Consider the following 23,699-nt stretch of genomic DNA (forward strand, 5'->3'; position numbering starts at 1 on the left):
ATCTGAAGCTACTAATTCTGGTGTCAAAGAGGTACCCTGATCTACTTCCTCACCACAGAATGTGGTGTAAGGAGCTGACATCAGGAGGGGTGACGGTGGATTTACCCCTGAATACAGTAAAAAATAATTACAGTATTGACTCATAAGTTGGGCACGGGTTTGTTCAGAGAGCAAGAGTTCAAGAAATGAGAAACTACACTGAGAAGACTGAGATTCTGGTGAGGATGGTCTGCAATCCATGTCTGACATTCCATGTCCAGGTGATAATGTCCTATTGACAGAGGAATCTTCCAGCAAAAACTCATCACACTGAATCTCTGATGTCACAGGTGATAACACTCTGAGCTCTCCCTGTATCAGTACGCCTTCAGGTATAGGTGGACAATATTTAGACACTTGAGAGTCAGGGGACAGTGGCCTGGACTTATTCCTAGACTCAAAGGACTCAGAGCCAAGGTTGTGTGAAACTACAAAATCTTTTGAACCAAGTAGTGGTTCACATTCATATATATGTGATTGATAGGGGTGTACTTCATTTTCATTTATGTTCACTTCTGGTGAACTACATGCATCAGACCTTGGAGAGAGTGCCCGCCTGTCATCCAATATACTGGTAAAGTCTGCAGGTAAGCCCTTTTTCTTGCCCCGAGGAGAGTCAGGTGACATTGCCCTATAATCACTAAGTGACATGACAGATTCAGGGGATGACAGTCTAGGTATGGGGTCATTTAATATCAATGTCTCTGCAGGTAAGTGACCCCTTTCATAAAGAGGTGAAAATGAGCCACACTTCTTCTCAGATGCCAAAGAATCAGGGGTCAAAGGTTTGTACTCTATAAAAGTGTAAGGTAATGTTGCATCTTGCTCAGGTGACTGTGGTACACATATAGGCAGATAAAGGCTGGATGAGGCAACCTTAGGTTCAGAAATGTGGGGTGCCATTGCCCTTTCTATGACATAATCACTGTCTGGACTAACAGAACAGTAATTATAGTTCTCAGTTGAGTCACAGGCCATGTGAGCAGGGTCACTGGTTCTCAGACTATCAGGCAAAATGGTCTTTTGAACCTTCTTTTGAATGTTTTTACTATGTTCCACCATGCTGTACTTAGCTGTAGCAATAATGGGTTTAATTGACCAGACATCATCCTCATCATCATCAATGAAGGACATGTTTTTCGGACACCCACTACTGTATGATTGGGATATTGTGTTTTCTTCTTTGCTTGGCTTGAAGGGTTTGAAGCCCAAGTCCACACCTGGAACCTGTGGGATCTTGTCATGACCATGCTGTACTTTGAAGAATTGGGCTGTGACCTTATCAATACACTTCTGTGTGACCCTGCTTTTCTGATCTACGTCTGTGTCATCCTCAGTCATGGCCAGAGTTGCTTGGTGGTCCTCTGGTGGCAACGCTAACAGGTTAGGGTCAGAAAGTCTTCTGACAATGGTTTTAACTGTGTTTTTATTGTCAAGCTGTGGCGTAAAGCTGAACTTGTCACAAAGCTCACTGAAGTCAGTCTCAGCTTGGTCTGACTCTGATAGGCTCAGACTAAAGTCTCTGATTGATATAGATGATGGTGACTTCTGAATTTCAGGTGATTGGCCTTGCTCATCTTCATAACCACACTGCTTCAGTGGTAAAGTATGGCTGCATTCATCTTTGACTTGGCACTGAGTACCACCCTGGAAAGCCTTCAAGAAATGAACTTCAATACTGTGGCAACCTTGTTGGTCTTTCACTTTGTCCGAGGAGTCATAAACCTGAGTTGCTTGGCTTCTCATTGCTGCTTCTTTTGAATTGGGAAGCGTACTTACTTGCTCATCCAAGTTGTCATAACTTGTAGGTTCTTGTGTAATTACATCCTCCGAGGTCCACAGATTAGGGTTCAATTCACTGTAACACAAGAAGCGGACTAGGTCAGAAAATATGACTTCATGAATGTGAAATTTCAAAGATATCTAAAAAAAACCACTAACAAACCCACTAACAATGGATGCAGGGTAAACACCTGCACCCATTGTTTTCCCGCACTGGTAGTGGCAATGGCACTGGATTTGGCAATGTTGCTATTTTGCAAGGTTGAGATGTGTCAACCCTCCAGAAAAGCAGCAGTTTTGACTACTTCTTCTGTCTTTATGGCATGTCTTGTGTGTGCTATGGGTGTCAATTGAAGTGCGTCAAATGACATTATAGTACATGACACTGCCAATGTATGTTGCAGATTCAGGAATCATTTGAAATTAATAATTTACTGTGGGATCTCAAGCTCCTCCAACAGGTCACCATGCATGCTCTCAGAATGGGTGTGTCCAACAGGCTCTGCCCAGGAAGGAATATCCAGTAGGGAAGCAACTGAGAGGTCCTCTTCAGAAACAGCTGGGGGCGGTCTGCGGTCTGACTCCACCCTTCTTACGACTCTGGGGCTGTCTGCATCCTCTTGCACTGAAGATAGGGCTACTGACACTGAAAAATACACAAATGTGATGAATTAGAGTGCAAGCGAACATACAAATAGGTTAGAGTTAGATGTTAGATAGAGCCTGCGAACTGGTTGCTGTATTGAGTATTTAGAGGTGTGACTACCTTCACTGTGATCCAGTGTCTTCTCTATCTCTGCATAAGTTCTAGATGTTTGCTCTTGAACTGACTTGTTCATCTGGGTTTCAATAAGATGGACGATATCCATGCGGTTGATCTTGGTCAGTCTCTTAATCAGACAGTCCTCTGTGGAGGAATTTATCAGTCATTGATAGACTTTGGAAAAGCATTCAATGAACATGACAAAAAAATGCAATTATAAGATTACACTGAATCTATGAATATAGGTCTACTAAATACACAAATCATTTGATTCAAAAAGCTAATAGTGCATCCAGTATCTTCAAACAAATTAGCAATGTTTACAGGATCAGAAGTATTGTAGTGACTGATGCTAGTAAAATGTCAATTAAAATCTGTCAGACCAAAACACCATGGACCTGTGGCATGTTTGCCCTCCCGCTCAACCCAACGCTGCAGCAAGGCATGGCTCTGCTCTTGGAGTGAATTGGGATTCTCTGTTCTCACTAATTGGATGTCATCCTCACTGAATTCCAGTTCCCTTGCCAGCTCTGGGGTGATGGATAACACAACAAGGGATGAAAAAATAAGAAATGGTTAAACATATTTTGTGTTTTGCTGCTAGAACATGATTACACCCATATAAACTTTACGGATATTCCTCCAGTTCAAGTTTCAATTCAGACAAAACACACTATATATTACCTCTCCCTTAATTGCACTGAGTGAAATATTTTGAAATTTAGATTGAAAAATAGAGAATTATAACATTTGACACTTACCAGTCCAGCTGAACCCAAGAAGGTCTGCAATGATAGCTAATGTCTCCTCTTTCCTGTCAGCATCATCCTGCCAATCCACTAAAAAATACCGCCAGAGCCAAACATTCAAATTTAACATTATGGTCAACACTTCAAGGTGTAAAATTCCATTAACTTAGTATTTTTTCCACATTGCAGGTACCAGTCATGTAAAATATATTTTAGAAGTGTAGATTTGTTGAGGGCTCTATGTTATGGGCTGTAATACTCTGAAATTAAATGTGGATCTGTGATGTTGACATGGATGATAACATAAATGTTGGATTTGTCACTCTAAAAAGGAGCTGACTTGTTTACAGATTAATATTTGGTCACAGTTAGTACGTAATATTTTTTATCTGTGTAAGCAATGACACTGATCTGCTGATTAGGTGAAATGCATGCTAATATTAGTAAAGCTATATTAGTATTACATATACCAATACAACAGTGGGAGTCTGCATCAAAATTGTTTAAACTACTACTTCTTTAACATGGCCATTCAATCTTGAGATTGTACATTCACAAACAGATGGAAAAGTAACTCACCAACATGCAAACCATCACAGCACACACACACACACACACACACACACACACACACACACACACACACACACACACACACACACACACACACACAGAACAGACAAGAAAACAATGCAAGATGAGACAAGACAAAACACATGAAAACAACACAAAATGACTAATGGTGGCATTATGTTCTTAGGAAGAGGAAAAAGGGTCTTGCTGTCGAGGAGAATAGATAGGAAAGCAAAAGCCTGTGTAGGTCTGGCCATACCTGGCGTACATACTGGAGTTTGGTCATCGATGATTCTCTGCATCTGAGTTTCCACTGTGTCATCCCAGGCAGGCCTGGATTCAAATACATTCTCTGTACCAGAAGATGGTTGCACACTCGTCAAAGGATTGCCATCACAATCAGAACTGTGTGAGGCTGGGATGTTGTATGTGAAGATAACAGAATCTGGACTCCTGTGACTAGCACTGCTTATATCATCAGTATCCAATGAAGACCTAACAGATGTTTCTGTAGTCTTAGATAATTTGATTTCTTTCATTTGGGTGGAGGTCGAGGAGATTGTATGAGCTAGAAGTTTCTTCTTCATCAAGACAGGAAGTTTGGAGGGGGAAAGGTTGGATTTATTACTAGGTTGAGTACTGTCAGAATAACTCCTGCTGACTTTATTAGAGGTTTTACTTGTGTCACCATCAGTCTCAGATCTAGTCCTGCGATCCAAGGTTGTGTCTATCATATCAAGCTCAGATATTTGTGAGTCTTTCATGGTTATTTCTGATTTGAAATGGCTAGCCTCTTTTGTTACGCTGCCTGGTTTGATTGCCAAAGGTGAAGGTGAATCCTGATAGTAGTGCGTTGGGATGCCAGCCTGTGCAGCTGAAAAGGACATCTCTATTACTGAGCACTGGTCTTCATCTTCCTCCTCCTCCTCATCATCATCATCATCATCATCATCATCATCATCATCATCATCATCATCATCATCATCATCATCATCAGGAGAGGAGTCTGAGGAATCATTGCTCTGCTTTGAGTGCACTGAATGGGCAACTGTGATTGGGTCTGATTGAAGGTCAGCTATGGTAGAATCTAGATAACCTAGACCAAGGCTTTCAAGGCCTCCAACTTCACCTTGAATATTGGTGAGTCTTTCCGAAGCAGTGGGAGAACCAAGCTGGACCTCTATGGAGCTGCCCAGATCATCTTTAGAAAGTGTCTTCTCATTCTCTGACTTGTCACTTGAGGGTGTGGCGAGAGTTCTGGGTTCGGGAGTAGGAATTTTGTCACTGGCACTCTGAGTAAAAGATGATGTTGGGATCTCTTGGACGGTTGTATCTGCAATTGAATCACTATTCTCTAAAGTTGAAGACTTTGTTTGATCTTCCCCTGTCTCCTCTAGCATAACTTCATCAACTGGATGTTCTCCTATATGAAAAAATGCATATCCTTCCCGTTCTTCATCAAAGCTTCTTGTCATATCAATGGCACCTCCTCTGGTCATTTCAAATAATTTCCCCTCTTGAAAATTAAATGGATCAGGGGTTTTCTCATCACCTGGTGTTTGAACAGGTGTTTTATCAGGTGTTTTTTTGTCTTCTGCAAGACAAAGATTAATCTGTTCCTCAGGCTTAACATTGAAGGCTACATCATTCTCATCCTCCCATCCTGGGATAACATACTTTAGCTCTTTAGCACACGCCGTAGCCTGAGGTTCACTGGCAAAACTTGAACTCTTTGTCAGTGGTGGTTTAACTTCTTTGTAATCCTCTGGATGGTGCTCATCTGTAACATTGCTGGAAAAGTGTGTGTCATTGACTAAAGAACAAAAAAAGTCACTCTCTACAGTGTCTTTATCTTTCTGTATTTCAATTTCTCTTTCCTCTGTGAGTTGCAGAGACTCCTCACTCTCTGGATAAGGTTCCTCTCTGTGACTTGCAGGTGAACACAATGAACTGTCAACTGTTTGAATTGATGTTAGTTGTGACTGAATTTCTACCTTCTCCTTAATGCTTGAACTAATATCTGTTGCCCCACTAAGTGTGTGAGTGCTTTCTGTCGCATGTTTTTCAGATTTTTTCTCTAGTGTATCTTGTGAGGAAAACTGTACGGCTGGGGCAAATGTTAGATCTACCTCATCATCTTGGTGATCACCTATTTTTGATAGTGCAGTGGCATCTGAGGATATGTCTCTCTTCATTTTAGCCTCCTGTTCCATCTCCTCAAATGTTTTGATCTTTGCAGCCATTTTAAACATCTCCTCTTCTGGGGTAAATTGTTTATTGTTGGTATCATCCTCACTATCATCTTTGTCAAGAGAGTCTAGAGAGTCTTGCCTTATGAGCTGGTGAAAATTTTCACTGTCACATATTTTGGGGTCAGCGCACATGTTGCCATCAGTTCCTGTCTTTGCTGAGTAGGAATATATGTCTTTCGTACTTTCACTTTCCATTTGGATGATCTTATTGCTTTCATGCTCATCATGCTCTTTTTCATCCCTGTAAATATTTTTGTCATAAGTAAAACATGCTTGGAGCTGGGAGGCATAGTCCTCATACACAGCTGTCTTGGCTGGCATCTTATATTCTGTGTCCTTTGATTGAGTGGGACTTCCCTCAAGAGAGTCTGGACAAGGGGATTCTCTGGTAGGGCTTGGCTCAATTGAATCAGGTGATTTCTTTGAAGATCTATCCTCCATAAGAGGACTTGCCTCTAGTGAATCTCGGTGGAAAGGCTGTTTAGCTGGGTCATCAAAAATCACACTGTTTAAGTTCTCCAAATCAGCCGGTCGTTGTGGTGTGTTCAAACTATATGGTAGTTGCAAAAAATCATGTGTTTTGAGAACTGCATTAGCAGCAACAACATTGACATCTTTATGATCATGCTCATAGTCATCCATTGTTGCACATGACTTTGTAATGTCAACTGTCCCTTCAATAAAGTCATTAAAATGTGATGCTGTACTTGGTGAAGTTTTAGTCACAACCTCCTCAGATGAGAAACTCTTAGGACCTTCATCTTCATGGGAACATGTCTGCCACCCACTTTCCAAAGCTTCTTTTTCACTGATGTCTATAGTGTTTAAAATTGTATCCTCTGGTAACATCATCTTACATTCAGGGGAGAATGTAGGAGTTTCTCGCCTAGTGTCTTTTGTCAGGATAAGTTGTTTGTAGCTCTCATGGACTACCTCCTCTTCAGGGTGGCATTGTATCCCCACTGGTTTTTCCTTTAAATATTCATCTAAGTCACTACTGAGCAGTGACAACATGCCTGACATATCCCGCTCAGTTGTAGACTGTCGTTGCTGTGTCTTTCTCTCGATGCAGACTTCTTCGAATGGCATCTCCAAAACAGAATCTGATGGCAATGCTTTGACTCCAATTACATCAGTCTGCATGTGTTCATTTACCTCTCCACTTATCTCATCCTCCAAATGATTGCTTGTCAGTATAACTTGATGGTAGCTCTCATGGACTAGATCCTCTTCCGGTTGGCGTTGTATCGCCTCTGGCTTTTCCTTGAGATATTGATCTAAGTCACTGCTGAGAAGTGATAACATGCCAGACATATTCTTCTCAGTTGTAGACTGGTGGTGTGTCTTTCTATTGACGTAAACTTCTTGGAATGGTGTCTCCAATACAGAACTTAGTGTCAGTTCTTTGACTTCAACGACATCAGTCTGCATCTGTTCAAATGTTCCTCCACCTATCTTGTCCTCCACATCAGTACAAGCTACTATTTGTGTTTTTTCACATATTGTAACCATTTGCTCCTCACTAGAGGATTTTCGGATTTTGGTGAGAATAACTTGTTCAAATTTCTCCTCAATAATGTCCTCTTCTTGAGTCTGATTAATCACTGGCCTGTCCATGATGTACTGGTCCAAGTCACTATTCAGCAATGATAGCATGCCTGACATATCCCTTATTTTTGTCGAAGGCTGACATGAAGTTGTTTTCTCTACCCACTCTTCCTTCATTGGGGGTTCTTCAGTCAAGGTTGCTTGGGTTTCCCTTAATTCACTTCGCACCTCTTCACCTCCTCTCATGACCTTATGTTTCACTCTAGCACAATCTATTTCTTGTGTTGTGTCATCTACTGTTGGTCCTTTATTCTCCTTTTCTTCATTTTTATCCCTTGTTGCAATATTTTGTTCAAATTGCTCCTGCACATTCTCCTCTTCCACTGGTCGACTAGCCAAAGACCTAGCCTCTAGAAACTGGTCCAAGCCCTGATTAATGACTAGCATCCCTGATGTATCTTTTACATCTTTGGATGCTTTGGCTTCTTCATATTCACTCTCTGCTTCAGCTCCCAATGTAAATGAATTCTCTTCGGTCTTTGCATGATCTGTTTCGCGTGTTGTGTCACCCACTGTTGCTCCTTTATTTTCATCAGTGACAAATGTGAGTATTTTTTTATCTTTTTCCTTCATTAAAATAATTTGTTCAAATTTCTCCTGAACAATGCCCTCTTGTGGTGGCTGACATTCCACAGGCCTAGCTTTTAAATAGTGATCCAAGTCAGTGCTCATTAAGGACAACATCCCTGACATATCTTTTACTGCTGTGCATGTCTGGCTAGATGTTCTCCTCTCAATGTAGACTTCTTGAAGTTGTGGCTCCTCGGTTTTGACTTCTGTTTCTTCATCGTCAGTTTGTGTTAAGGATAGCTTGTAATTTTCTTTTCTTGGATCAAGAAATGTCTCTTCCTGTGAAGGAATGATGTACATTTCTTGTGTGGTGCCACCCACTATCGCTCCTTTATTTTCATCAGTGACAAATGTGAGAATTTCTTTATCTTTTTCCTTTGTTAAAATAATTTCTTCAAATTTCTCCTGAGCAATACCCTCTTGCGGTGGCTGACTTGCCACAGGCCTAGCTTTCAGATACTGATCTAAGTCAGTGTTCATTAAGGACAACATCCCTGACATATCTTTTACTGTTGTGGATGCCTGGCTAGATGTTTTCCTCTCAATGTAGACTTCTTGAAGTTGTGGCTCCTCGGTTTTGACCTCTCTGTCTTCATTGTCAGTTTGTGTTAAGAATAGCATTTCTTGTGTTGTGCCACCCGCTATCGCTCCTTTATTTTCATCAGTGACAAATGTGAGAATTTCTTTATCTTTTTCCTTTGTTAAAATAATTTCTTCAAATTTCTCCTGAACAATACCCTCTTGTGGTGGCCGACTTGCCACAGGCCTAGCTTTCAGATACTGATCTAAGTCAGTGTTCATTAAGGACAACATCCCTGACATATCTTTTTCTGCTGTGGATGCCTGGCTAGATTTTTTCCTCTCAATGTAGACTTCTTGAAGTTGTGGCTCCTCAATTTTGACCTCTGTCACTTCATTGTCAGTTTGTGTAAAGAATAGTTTGTTTCCACAATCAATTGTTGTAATTTCTTCTTTTTGACATAAAGAAGTAAGCATTTCGTTGTTCATTTGATGGGTCACTGCGAGTCCTTCATAATTCTCGCTCTCCCCTGAGCTGGAATGAGGAGTCCTACTGTTACTAGTGTCTGAGGATTCAGCCATACCTTCATGCTTGGAACTCTCAGGACTTTGATCATCATCTTTCATTTGATTCTCAATAAGAGAATTATCTTCCCTAAAATAACTTATCATGCAGGGACTGGACACGGATGCTGGATTTGTATCAGAATCATCAACCAAGGTCGCCTCCTTATGTGCCTCCAGATGATAGTTCACATCAGCTGCTGTTGATGTCTGCTTGAACAGCTGGTACTCAGGACTTTCTTCCAGCTCAGCCTTTATGTCAGCACTGAAGTCCTCAGAAGGTCTGCGGTCAGGGCTGATCTGTATGTCTTCAGATAAACTCCTACCAGTGTTTATGACTGGTTCTTCTAACTGCATCCTGCCTAGGTTCTTGCCTGACAAATCCTCTCCCTGAGGGCTAACCCTTCCATCGTTACATGGAATTGTATTAGCAGTTTTTACTGTCTCTCCAAAATAAGCAATGTCTGAAATTAGCTGTGGTTCCTCAGAGTTATCTCTCTGTAAGCTTACTGTTTGAGCCTCTAAATCTAAATTCCCACAAGTGTTGACATCACTCTGTGGGTGGCAAATTGGGAGATTCTGTATTTGCAATTTTGTTTCCTGTGTGGGCTTCTGGTCAGTCCTCTGTATCTTTTCACGACCTACCGATTCAGATATCAGTGTTGAAATACGAGAAGAAATTGATTTGTGTTCAAAAAGCCCAGCTTTACTTTTCGAAGGGTCCTGCCCAGTCTGGAATGCTTTCGTCAGCTCCTTAACAGACATTGTCTCCTTATCTGACAACTCTAGCGCTTCTCTGTCTGGGCTAATGGCTCCATCATCACGTTGAATTGTAGCAGCAAATTTTACTGTCTTTCCAACGTAAGCTCTATCTGAAATTAACTGTGATTCCTCAGAGTTATCTCCAATGAAGCTTACTGGTTGATCCCCTACATCTGTTTTGTCACATTTCTTGACATCACTCTGATGATGGAAAACTGTCAGGCTCTCAGCCTGGGTTTGTGGTTTTGGCTCCTGCATAGGACTTTGTACAATCCTTTGTATCTTTTCGGAATCTGCTGATTTGGATATCGATGTTGAAATACAAGAAGCCATGGCTTCGTGTTCAAAAGATCCTGCTTCACTTTTTGAGGGATCCTGTCCAGGCTGAAATGCTTTCATCAGGTCCTTAACAGATAACGTCTCCTTATCTGACAACTCTAGCACCTCTCTGTCTGGGCTAACGCTTCCATCATCATGTTGAATTGTAGCAGCAAATTCTACTGTCTTTCCAACATAAGCACTATCTGAAATTAACTGTGATTCCTCAGAGTTACCTCCAATGAAGCTTACTGGTTGATCCCCTAAATCTGTTTTGTCACATTTCTTGACATCACTCTGTGGATGGGAAATTGTGAGGCTCTCAGCCTGGGTTTGTGGTTTTGGCTCTTTTGTAGGACTTTGTTCAATCCCCTGTATCTCTTCGGAACCTGCTGATTCAGACATCAAAGTTGAAATATAAGAAGAAGCCACTGCTTTGTGCTCAAAAAGCCCAGATCTACTTTTTGAAGGGTCCTGACCAGTCTGGAATGCTTTCATCAGCTCCTTAACAGACATTGTCTCCTCTAATCTTTCTGTCTGAGATCTGGGGGAATGGGGGGACTTGGGAACTCTGGGAAGCTCTGGCATGTCTGCCTCCATCTTCTTTGTGGCGACAGTTGATTTTGCCTGAGGAATTAGTGCCTGAGTATTTTTTTGCACCTCCTCCTCTTCGACTTTATTCTGTAAAGCTTTAACTCTGTCCTTTATAGAGCCTATAGGTGTCTCAACCACGAGAGGAGAAGCTGGAGGATCCATAATTGGGGTGGGCACAAGGCCACTCTCCTTAAGAACAACATCACCATCTAAAGACTCCTCAGAGCTCATCCTTTCCAGCTCTCCCTCAGAGCTACTGCATCCAGAACGCTCTCTGTCTCTAAGTTTCTTCCTAATAGGTTTCTTGATATCTGGGGGATGCCTTTTGCCACCATGCTTTACAATAACCTGTTCAAATTTATCTTGGACAAGGTCTTCTGGAGAACCACTCATCACAACAGGTCTCTGTTCCATGTACTGCTCCATGTCTGTGCTCAGGTGTGAGATCATGCCTGTCATGTCTCTGACTTCTGGGGCAGGTCTACTTGAATTCTTCCTCTCAATGCAAATCTCCTGTAAGACTGGTTCTTCAATAAGGAGATTCCTCATTTCAACAGATTGTGCCTCACAGTGTGCCCATGTTTCTTTTTTAGCACCATGTTTTTGTACTTCCTGCCTACTATTGTTTATCCCATCTCTTTGAATCTCTCCAACCTTTTCCAGCCTCTCTTTAACTCTCCTTTGCCTCTGTTCCACAGTGGCAAAAGTCTCTTTTTCTTCAAACCCTCTAGCTCCAGCTATCTCTTCATTAATTAAGTAATCCATTTGCTCTGCAGTCAAAATAACAGACATTTTGATGTCCGACATGTCTGAAAGAAGGTCTGGGCTTGCAAGGGTTGCGGGGTCTAGTGCTTGGTTAGTTTTCAGGGAGAATGTCTCCGTTGATTCAGATTCATCATCTTCAAATAAAAAATGTCACAACCAAAAAGGGTAAAGAACATAAGGGACAAATGAAGTGGGGAAGAGAGACATCAGAAAACCGTGATCAAGACAATGCCATTAAAAATCCATCTTCAGTTCAGGTAGTAAGGAGAAGACTGACAGGGCAGAGGATAAGGGAGTCTTGAAAGGAAGACCAAAAGGAAGATAGCAATGTGATCCAGAAGAGTTTGGAGGGGAGCAGAGCAGCAGTAGCATAAGCAAAGCCAGGAGGAGAAACGAAACAGGTAGAGTATGGACAAGAATAATATTAATCAAATTTGTTTGACAGCACTATTCAGAAATAAAACAAAAAATATACTAAAAGAACCAAAGGGAACAAAAAGAAACTACACAGAGAACAGAGAAAACTACTTATGGAACAGAAGGACAGGAAGGAAGACAAACAAAACCTCTCAAGATTGTTGCTGACATGGAGAGTCATGTCTACCTACAAAATAAAGCTTCAAAGCATAGAAAACATAATAAACTTTGAATACATATAAAAATTTATGGAAGGTTTTAGTGAGAGGAGGTGTGAGATAAGTCATTAATGGAAACATAAACAGGTCATTGTTACTGAATTTTGTGTCTGTTTTAAAATTTTATACTTAATATTTGTAAGCAATGCCAAGTACTAAAGTGGAAAATACATATTGTAAAATACTAAATTTTCTAAATCGATAAAAATGATGAGCAAATTTTATTTTAGATGTATGCAGTTTTATGTGGTATCAAATATTATTATACAAATTATTACAAAGTTCAAATTAGTAAATATTATTATATATGACATTTACTTTGTTTTGTGATCTTATAGAGCTCACATACAGAAAATGAGAAGTAGTGACTTAAAACAACAATTATGTTAAAATCTGAATATGGATTTAATTCATAGTGCAACTCAATGAATGAATGAAAGCAACTTAGGAAAGGTGGTAATGAAAAAAAAAGTAAATTGAGGTAAATACTTAAAAAAGATAGCAATAGCCAACATGATACAAAATGAATGATAAGAATGCAAATAATTACTCTACACATTTTAACAAAGAACAAACAACAAGATGTTGTTTGTCAATTATTTCTGTACAGAACAAGTAAAGTTTTCAGCATGCTACAGGCAAAACTGATGACTGGTCAAAAGGAATACTTTTTATATATTATTACAGCAAAATATAATTATTCTAAAGGTAAGATGGATTCTAACATCAATATCAAAACAATTTTGAGTGGATTTGAATAAAAAGTATTATTTTGACCTTTATTTATGACTCATAATAAAACAAAACAAAGGGTCATAGCCATTCCTGATACAGTAAATTAAAATGTTGAGGGAAGGAGAAAGTCAGTGGGATTGAGAGAGAAAAGGAATGCGGAGTAAATCAGCCATAGCATAGCTGCCAGTAACAAACATGTAACCATACACAGCATTAGTAGAGCAAAGTAAGAGAGAAGGGTTAATCCAAATGGAACGTAACATATATCAGACAATGCATCTCTTGGCACATACAGATATGATTAGTAATTTTATGTTAATCGAGTGATGTATCTTGAATTTATAGCTGTACTGTGAAAATACAGTAAGTATAATTATATAAAAAATTATATATTGGTGCCCTCAGTACCAACACTGACCATCAAAAATATATTGTAAAATATCTCACATGCATGAATCTACATCAGACATTCAAGCCATTTTTATCTATTTCTGAAAAGTCTGTTACATACAAAATGCTAGATACATAAAAACATGAGTTATATAAAACAATGGAGTTCATCTTACATTTCTTGTCACTCTTCTCACTCTGCAAAAGAGAAGGTCAGAAAGATACAGTTGGATACAACTTTACAACAATTATTCTTTCTCTGTTGTAGTACTGTATCAAGCAAACTTTATTTACCTCGTCATCTGCATCTTGGTCTGAATCAGACTCCTATGAGAAGAGGAATACAGAAAGAGAGAGAAATAATACAGTAATTGCAGCTAAAAATAAATTACAATTAAAATACAAACTGAATTACATTCAAACTGACCTTTGAGTATGTTGGGAGAGTTATGTTAAGGTTGCATATAGCATTGTGGTTAAGACTTCGGTACGTGCGTGGTTCCTTGGTGAAGGACAGGCGACCACATGGCTCCTGTGCTGTGTCTCTAATCTGTTCATCAATAAAGACAACAATTCAGTCCATTACTAACATGTATTCAGATATCTGAATCTCTGAGTGAATAAGTAGAAATTTTAGAACTTTTAATCCAATGTGTAGGCATACTTTGATGAAGAGGGCTAGTCTGTTCTCTTTGAAGGCAAAGAAGCTGAACACATGATGCTGTCCACTCTTTGTAAGAGGCACCAGGTTTCCAAAACAGTCAGCAAAAATAGGTTTTCCCTCCAGCACCTGTGTGAGGACATGACAGCTGCTTTCATAATTCAAACAAACCATTAACCTCACTAATTTCTCCCCTTAACTCCCATTCACTTTTCATTACATTTTCTCCACTGTCTGCTTCTATCCTTCTTTATACATCTGTATTTTGGCTACAGGCTGATTCAGCATTGCTCCTCTCATTTTCCCCTCGACCCATGTGGCTAAACACTTTCTTTACATTCCCCCCCACCAACCCATTTATTCCCCCATCACAGTTCACGCACTGCACCTCAACATCTCGGCTACGGGCAACTTCAGTGAAGTTCTCTTGCTGCTCCAAGGTCTTATCCATTTTGTCATCAGTCATGCAGAAACAGCGCAGCCGGGCCTCAATGGGGTCCAAGGTCTTGGCAAAAATGACAAACTTGGCCATGTACGGGACACAGATGATCTCTCTGTACAGCTGAGATGCAAAACTAACAGACTCCTGGATTTGTCTGCAGTCAATCAGCCAGAACCTAAGAATATGAATGTGACTTTCAGTCAGTAACTGATTGATGTTACCAAGTAGTTACACAGTGCACTAGGTAGTCATTGTATAATGTCAAATCATTTAAAATGATGGAGAGGAAGATGTCTGATCAAAATGTTAAACTTTTAAGAGAAATACAGTACATTTGAATCCACATTTAAAAACTTTGAAAGGATTTACCTTGCTGACACATTTGTGGTGAACGAAACACATTGGTTAACAAAGGTAAGAGGTGTGGAGCCAGTGATGTCCTCCCATTGGGCAGGAGTGGTTCCACCTGAAACACAGACCAACAATTTGTCAAACTGGTTCACTGTATTTTTTTGTATGTATAGAACAGAAAAATCATGACATGATTTCTCTAGACATGTTACATTATATCAGACTACTATTAGATCACTTACAGAGGTAACATTTTAGGTATTTATTTTGACTATTTGACATATCACCACAGAGGCTGTGATATGTTAATGTGTTTTTTATTGTTTGCCGATGTCAATGATGATCTTCACCATACTTACCTGTAATACTGCAAAGCAAACGTAAGGTGGGGGTCTCCCCACTAAACACTGTGCTCTGCCTGTCACTGTTGGAGGTCTTGGGAATAGGGATTGTCATGGTGATCGGTTTGTGGAACTTCCTCCTTCTTGGTTCCAATGTGACAATTGGGCTGAATGTGGCTTTGTTACCAAGAATCCTTTTCACCACCTCGACATCTATGGGCTGAGCCTAAGACAAGGTACAAAAAAACATATAAGTGTGATAACCTTATTGATTACCTTAACATTGAAGATTCCATATGATACAAGTCTGACTGATGAATACATTTATGTACCTGTAGCCCAACTCTGATCTTCTTGGTGAGGGCTCCCTCAGGGAAGACAGCCTGGACTTGGGGCACAAGGGTGCTACTGAGGACCCCGCCCTCAGGACCAATCAAATGACTGTCCTGCTTTATCCGTGACACCACAGCAAAATACTGTGGGAAGTCTCGGGTGATGATGCGGCATATTCTTTTCTTCTCAAGCTCCTCAGGGGAATCAAGTTCTGTGAAGTTCAGAGATATTCAGAGATATTCAGTATAAATAACCTATATTAGCAGTTAATTGTGTGAAGTGCGGAGAATGGAGTTTTACTCATTACTTCCACTACTCCCTTCTTCCATGACTCCATCTCCATGACCTCGCAGTTTGTTAGTTTTGATGCAAAGGGCAATCCATGTTTATGTTCATCACATGCTTCTATTTTATCAAATGTAACAATCCATACTGACTATGAGACACACGTGTGACCCTCTGCATTTTTTTATGCTTCCAGTCTATTTTTTTTTCGTCTTGCGTGCTTATTGAAGAATAATCTTCTCAAGACAGCCATTCAAATCACATAAATCTCCCACTGTTAATTGTTGTGAACTTATTATTGGTATCTATAATGATTGATCAAGGCCCAATGCTCTGAGCATTCTGATTTCACAATTGGCATAAATTCAATCATTCAATAAGTAAAAGTAATGCTGTTACCTTTTTGTATACTCCTCTTGGATCATATTATGGCCTAAGTTTCTGTGTGTTAAGCCCCTCTTGTCTTTTGTTGCATCAAAAATGCTGTGTTGTGAGATATTAACCCCTATCAACAATATAACCCCTTTTTCTGCATCACAGTCCAGTTACACTTACTTTCATCCATGCCATTAAGTATCTGATTCAGTTCCTCTTCTGTGAAGTCACAGTGGTGCTCCCTCCAGCTTTCTCCTGTTTCACTCCTCAAGATCACTAACTCTCTCTCTGTGCCCCTCAGAGCAGCAAAATGAGGGATCTCCACAATCACAGGCCTAAGAGGGATGACAATGTACCATCAAATACAGATACTAAAATGTATGGATTGATTTATGCATCACATTATAAAAAAAGAAAACAGGAGACAAACACAAAAGACAACGACACAAGATTCAGATTTTTGAGATTTGAGATAATATAATACTAGGTGTATGGCATGCTTTGTAAAATAAAAAATATTCACGAAAAAAGTCATTTGAAAACATAAACTCCACATCACACACAAATTACATTCCACATCAAGAAGGAGCAGAATCAAGCTAGAAACTAGTTTGGGGATTGGTACTATAGTTTGAGAAAAGCATGGGGAAAACTCAACAACATAAGACACCAAGTAAGGTGGTTTCAGACTAAGGCTGGCTTTCACTTTAATAGTACCAAGAAGCAAAATACAACATAAACAAAATAGGTAAACAAAGTAACAAAATAAAAAATGGGGTTATAAGTAGCATATCATGGGAAACTTTAAAAAAAAATATAATCTCAGGTGGACATGATGGGAGAATGTGGATAAGCATGTGACCAGGCTTCCAAGGTGGCAGGGTGTCCCCCACTCATGGTCCTACCCGAGGAACTTGGTTCCTGGAGGACCCAGCTGTAGGATGCGACTGACCAGGCTCTCACCCTCATTCAGAGGGGGTGGAGCTGTGGGCAGGTGGAGCTTACTGATCCATATGCAGCACAGAGGGGGAGTTAAGAGGAAAGTATGAACAGACCACACAACATTGTAAACACACATACACATAAGCAAACACATACACACACAAGCAAAGACACACACACAGACTTACCCCAGGAACTGGGCTCCAGTGGGTCCCACTTCTATGATGCGACCAGCCAGCCCCTCACCCTCAACCATAGGGGGCATAGAGGCCAGACGGTGTCTCTTCACCAGCCTGCAAGTCACCCTCGTAGGTGCAGAACACTTTCTTGGTGGCACAATGATTCTCAGACCGTTGTGACGGCAACCACGCATGGCCCCGCCCCTGGCATCTACCATGAAGCTGACCAGAAAGCTGAGGGAAATGCCCAGGCAATAGATGTAATAAACTAGTCGTTAATAAATGCGGTATTTCTGGCACAGATGTTCAGCCAATTGACTATGAGCCTGCATGCAGACAAAGCAACCGACAGTACAGTAAGAGGGACCGATTTCTGTGACTCAGTACTGATATAGCAACAAGCATATGACAACAGATCATTTTTAATTCAAGCCTGTTCTCTTTCAGTGTTTTCAATCCTTTTCAGTTTCATTCCACTGAAAAGTTTATTTGCAAGCCAGGCAGGCAAAGAGGAAGGCATTTAACACAATTCTCTCTGGAGGATCTTATGTGTCAAAGAGCAAATAAGTATGAATAATGACTAAAATATTGGATATCTTCAGGCAAGCAAGTACTTACAGTAACACTTAACTTTTCTGTATTTGAAATGTCAACACATGTTAACTTTAAGATGTCCATAATCAAACTGCAATATTGGAGCTATAACCATAAAGTGCAGCCAGCTGTTTCACTCAAAATATACTCATAGATCAGCCACTTTGCTAATGACCTTTTGCAGATGCAGCACACCTATTGAGTGCTGCTATTGTGGAAACAAATAGATTTTCCAACATTTTTTCATGCTGTTATACCTTCTCGACAGAAATTATACAGGAAGTAATCAAAGGAAAGCTGTTATTCAGGCTCTTTGTGATGAATATCTAATCAGAAAGTGGATCAGTTCTACTAACTTAAATGTCTGTGAACTGTGAACTGTATAGTTTTAATATGTAGGAATTAATAGAATAAATGTTTTATAGGTTTATGTATCAGCAGATCTGCACTCAAATAGGACTCAAATCTGCATCTAAAATAAAAACAAATTGACTGGGACATCTGGAGTTAACATACATACTAAAAAAATGAATCCTGGAAATGGAAAATCATGCATTCTGAAATCATGCAGATAGTTAGGTGGGATCATTGACTGTATGGGAATGTCATTTAATAGCAGATGAGAGAAAAAGTAAGGGAAATGAGGAGAGAGGAAGGAGAGAGGAGCCAAAATAAAGAGTATCACCTGCTGTTGTCATGGTCTAGGCACGGAGAGGAACGGCTAGAAGCAGAGTACAACGACACACACAATCACAATCACAAAACACAAAAGACAAGCGTGTGCACAAAGAGGCAACAAGAGAATAAACAAAGAGAGAGAGAGAGAATAAAGGATGAGTAAAAGTGAGAAAAACCAGACCAGAGACATAAAAGAAGGGAGGGGAAAAGGCAGAAGTGAAGGAGTGAAAAAAAAAATCTGTGAGGCAAAGTAAAATTGGTTTGGAGGTGACTCACACACTACTGATAACGAACAAAAGCATGTGAAAGATGGAGTTTCCATTTCAAGAATTAGTCAATATCCTTAGCGTTAATTTTACACCAGGAAACAGTGTGAAGGTGTGTATGAGTTTGTGTGTGAGTGTGTGTTTATACCCAGAGTGTAGCAGACTGGACGATAGCACCACGTTATCAAGGTGCTCAGCACCCCAGCTCAGACGGAACGAGTCCTTTTCATGCTCTCTGGAAAGTGCTGACACCTAAAGATGCAACAATCATCAGCGGCCTGGATGTATATGCAACAACCCTTCAGAAAATATTCTCTAATATTCTAAACGTCACAACCAATCAATTTGAGTAGAGCTCAGTACACTCTTTATATAATTTGTCCTCACCTGATGGCTTGCAATCATGTCTTCAATGAGAACTCCTTCTTTCTGATGGAAACTTTGGTGAATGGGAGTGTGCTGGGGCCTGTTGAAAGAGCAAGTTGAATTTTCTGAGTTTCTCTGTGTCTTTGTATATTTCTATGTGCAGGCAAACAGCAGTACATTAGGTATGAAGAAGGTATGAGTGATGTGTAATCTTCTTCTTCACGCATGTGCTGTCATTTATGAAGCTACGTGTAAAAGTAGATTATTTTTGTTAAGTGTGTGTGCATGTGTGTGTGTGTGCTCTTTGTGACCTGTCCAGGTTGTGGCTCATGTAGCTGAAGCTGTCCAGGTAGTGTCCTGGCAGAGAGTCATCTCCAAGCTCTCTGAGATCCTCTGCTCTCAGGTACTCTCCTCCATCACCTGTCATAGTGTCCTCACCTAATAAACAGACATGTGATGTTTGAGATAAAAAGATATATTTTCTCATGAGAAACTTGCTGTATGTCTGCTTGGCCCGTAAGATTTTTAATATTGTATTTATTCAAATGTGTCCATGTGATTTCCCTGTTTGTAGAAATCGTGGAAAATTAGTGCAATCTTCTATTTGAAATGACACAATAATCACTATAATTGCATAATCCACAAACCCACACCTTCCAAAAGCTTCATGCAGTTAGTCTTCATCAATGAACTGACACACATTTCACTCAGGTCTGATTATACCTGATAAATAACAAGGTTACATCAATGCAGGTATGTTTAACTGCACTGACTCCCTAAACGCAGACACCGTAGGTTTGAAGAAGTGGAGAGTAAAAGGCTAAAGAGAAAATTCTAAAACTAGATTGATTTAGCAAAAATATGCATTGCATTGCACACTGCCATTAAAACAAAGATTAATAACAAGAGCACCTAAAATAGTCCACACCAAGCTGGCAGAGCAGGACGGACATTTTGCAGTACCTTCCAGCTCCACAGACATCTCAGACAATGGCTCGTCTTCAAGCCTCAGAGCTATGAAACATAAAGCTTTAAGAACTACACCCACATATCTATATCACCCGCAATAGCAAACAAGAGCTAACAGTTTTCACCACAAGTCAACTGTGGGTTATCTGAACAGGAGAACCTAAATATCTCTTTGCCTGTAAAATAATGAGCTTGAAATGAACCAGTAAAACAGTAAGCTCTTTCTCTCTTGCTTTCTCTGTTTAAAGCACTCACCCTCTTCATCAGACACATCCAGCATCTCAGTCATGGTCTCTGGGACATTAAGCTTGTGTTTCTCTGTGACCATCTAACATGAAACCCATTCGCAGTCGTGGAAAAATACAAAGAGAATAGTGAAGTGTTAGTTGGGTCTTCCTGGAAGTACAGGGCAAAACTATATTAAACTCTTAAGTCTAATGATATCAAACATGGAGTTTACCGTTGTGGTAGTGATGACCTCCTCACTGACAACTTTCAGTGTGTCCACCACAGAGATGTAACCCAGACGTTTGGCAATCGACAGAGCAGTGTTTCCATTCTAACAGAAAGAAGGACATAGCATTTGTGATTCCATGTTCTCATTTATGTTTTAACAAAACATTTCAGATTTAAGAAAGCAGAGTAAATGGTTTTTTTTCTCTCTTACAACTGTAGTAGCATTGGGCTTGGCTCCATGTTGCAGCAAAACATTTATGATGTGTGTGTTCCCTTGTTGTGCTGCCTGGTGAAGCGGTGTGTATCCATTCTATATAGCAAAACAAGGAGATGAGATTTCATATAGTCACTGTAAGAACTAATATAAAAGTGACTTTTAACTGCATTATGTCCTGTCATTGAGTTTGTAGTTTTAGTTAATCCAAGTTTGTACACTTGACATTTGAATTCTACCTTGGTTTTAGCGTTGATGCTGGCACCTTGCTGTAACAGGAAATTCACCATCTTGGCATTTCCGTAGTGACAGGCCACTATCAGAGGCGTATATCCAAGCTGATGTGTGGAGAGGATAAGGAAATGATACAGAGAAAAAAAGCAATTATTTTCTAATACTGCCTGGTTTGTTTCACTTGTTGGCTGTAATAAATTATCAGGAGGTGGAATACGTTTAAAATAAATTATCTTTCAAAACATAATAATTGATCCAAGTAAACTCTACTTTGACTTGTGACCACTGAGTTCATTAGCAACCAACTGTCATAGATACTAAGCCTCCTGAAATGTAGACATACAATGTAAACATTGCAATGCATCCCAAATGCCAGTAGGTGGCAGATTTGATCAATATGTATGTTTGTTAATTTGTGTGAGTAACAGATGGGAACTGTGAGATTCTTCAGATTTAAAAAGGCTGGTAAACCGTACTACTGTTGTAAATAAATGCATAAAAATAATCTACATTTCAGTAACATTCCTGATAATTAACCTGTGTGCACTATCCCATGATACTGTTTGGTGTGGTGCATGACAACCTGTGACTAGTGACTAATTTGTGTGTCTATGTGTTTCTACCTTAGTTTGCTGGTCCAAGTTGGCGTCATGTTTGGCCAGTACTTCTGCCGCATTGACCCTGTCCTCTTGTGCTGTTAGGTGCAGAGGAGTCAGTCCACTCTGTAACACACAAAGCAAATAGTCCTTAGTGTTTTGTGTCTGTATGTGCAATTACAGAGGTTAAATGCTTGATTTGTTTGAACTATCAAACCATATACCATGTGTATGGTAATATGAATGGTTGCAATGCATGTAAATAATTTTCATCGCAGTATATAACAATATAGGATTCTATGCTTCTTCCCCTATGAGAATGTGAGAAGTAAAGGTGCTACCTGCACCCTTTGTTACAATGTAGCATCTAAACTACAGCATATCCAAACAAGTGTCTGACAGAGTTTGTATCAATCACTATATACCTGCAATTGGTTTAACATGTGAACAAAAATCTAAGTATCAAAATACGTCTGTGTTTGTGTGTGACCTTGGTTGCCGTGTTGACGTGAGCTCCTTTGCCCAGCAGCAGGCTGGCCATCTCAGCGTGTCCTTCCTGGGCTGCCAGGTGTAGAGGGCTGACTCCCTGCTTGGTCAGAACGTTTGTCTCTGCTCCATACTGCAGCAGCGATAATGCAATGTTTGTCTGGTTCTTTTTGGCTGCAATGTGGAGAGGAGTGTAGCCATTCTGGACAGGATGAAAGGTGAGGAGTTAAATACTGTGATAACATCACTCTTTGGGGGTAAAATTCACATGTTAAATTTTAAACAATTTTCAGTATTATCTCTTAAAATCAAAGCATCACTCTCAAGCTCTTAGTGTACACTCACTACTGTAATGTAAAACTCTCAACAAGATCACAATAAGGTTGAAGAAATTTGCAGTAAGCTGAGTAAAAGGGTTCACCTAAAAAGTAGTGCTGCAGTTATAGCAGAATGCATCTCAGTTATGCATCATTACAGTGTGAGTGTCTGAGAATGCTTTTCAAGTATTTTTCTTCTTTAAAATCCTTTGTCTAACCTTTGCTGTAGCATGAGGCGATGCCCCTTTATCCAGCAGCAGGAGAGCCACATCTTGGTTGTCATAATGAGCTGCCACATGTAGTGGAGTTAGACCATTCTGTAAGAGGAAACAGTTCATAACAGGGCTGTAATTTCTGTTTTGGAAGACTGTACCTTTATTATTAAGTTCTGTTTTGTGATGAATTTATTTTCCTAAACAGTTCAATTCTGTTTTATAAAATTTCAGAGACATAAATGATTTCCAGTCAGGGTCTCAAGGGTTCAGTGAACTGAGTATCTCATTGAGATTAATAACCAAGAAATGAAATAACTCAACTGTCACATTACACTGAAATAACTTTCATCAAAATTTCTGATCCTCGGCTTACCTTGCCAGCATCATCAGGGAGAGCTTTGCGCTGAAGGAGGAGTGTTGCTACATCGAGGCTTCCATACTTAGCTGCTACATGTAATGGAGTGAATCCTTTCTGTGGAGGGAAAACAGAATCTAAGTTTATTTCAAACCAACGTGCAAGTCCCAACTGTTTTTTGTGTTTAGCTAGAAGCTTATAAAAGAATCTGTCCCATCCTCTGCTAACCTTGGTAGCCAGTGAGTGCGAGGCTCCAGCCTCCAGCAGCACTGCAGCAGTCTCTACTTGGCCCTCCCTGGCCGAAATGTGAAGGGGAGTGTAGCCGTTGGTGGTGGCAGCATCCGGGTGGGCCATGTGCTGTAGCAGCAGCTGGACAATGTCTGTTTTCCCTAAACGAGATGCAATGTGGAGGGGAGTCTGGTCCTC

The 23,699-nt window shown here is 40.1% G+C and overlaps 1 protein-coding gene across 1 annotated transcript in view; it reads right to left on the reverse strand.

Annotated features, from left to right (window-relative positions):
• LOC121880591 (ankyrin-2-like) overlaps nt 1-23,699 on the reverse strand; it is a 116,456-nt gene that overhangs the window by 55,758 nt on the left and 36,999 nt on the right. Inside the window, exons 15-42 of the mRNA XM_042387913.1 lie at nt 23,502-23,699; nt 23,292-23,390; nt 22,922-23,020; nt 22,391-22,588; nt 21,928-22,026; nt 21,310-21,408; nt 21,068-21,166; nt 20,861-20,959; nt 20,656-20,728; nt 19,743-19,869; nt 19,453-19,531; nt 19,214-19,317; nt 18,807-18,842; nt 17,537-17,761; nt 16,587-16,741; nt 15,746-15,957; nt 15,432-15,639; nt 15,091-15,187; nt 14,668-14,896; nt 14,283-14,408; nt 14,046-14,168; nt 13,913-13,945; nt 13,795-13,816; nt 3,346-3,423; nt 2,983-3,114; nt 2,588-2,728; nt 2,257-2,467; nt 1,819-1,897 (exon numbers count right to left, since the gene is read on the reverse strand). Coding sequence (XP_042243847.1) covers nt 1,819-1,897; nt 2,257-2,467; nt 2,588-2,728; nt 2,983-3,114; nt 3,346-3,423; nt 13,795-13,816; nt 13,913-13,945; nt 14,046-14,168; nt 14,283-14,408; nt 14,668-14,896; nt 15,091-15,187; nt 15,432-15,639; nt 15,746-15,957; nt 16,587-16,741; nt 17,537-17,761; nt 18,807-18,842; nt 19,214-19,317; nt 19,453-19,531; nt 19,743-19,869; nt 20,656-20,728; nt 20,861-20,959; nt 21,068-21,166; nt 21,310-21,408; nt 21,928-22,026; nt 22,391-22,588; nt 22,922-23,020; nt 23,292-23,390; nt 23,502-23,699 — 3,480 coding nt within the window. The remainder of the gene's footprint in view (nt 1-1,818; nt 1,898-2,256; nt 2,468-2,587; nt 2,729-2,982; nt 3,115-3,345; nt 3,424-13,794; nt 13,817-13,912; nt 13,946-14,045; nt 14,169-14,282; nt 14,409-14,667; nt 14,897-15,090; nt 15,188-15,431; nt 15,640-15,745; nt 15,958-16,586; nt 16,742-17,536; nt 17,762-18,806; nt 18,843-19,213; nt 19,318-19,452; nt 19,532-19,742; nt 19,870-20,655; nt 20,729-20,860; nt 20,960-21,067; nt 21,167-21,309; nt 21,409-21,927; nt 22,027-22,390; nt 22,589-22,921; nt 23,021-23,291; nt 23,391-23,501) is intronic.

This window comes from Thunnus maccoyii, chromosome 2 (assembly GCF_910596095.1).
Source record: "Thunnus maccoyii chromosome 2, fThuMac1.1, whole genome shotgun sequence".
NCBI classification, from domain to species: Eukaryota; Metazoa; Chordata; class Actinopteri; order Scombriformes; family Scombridae; genus Thunnus; species Thunnus maccoyii.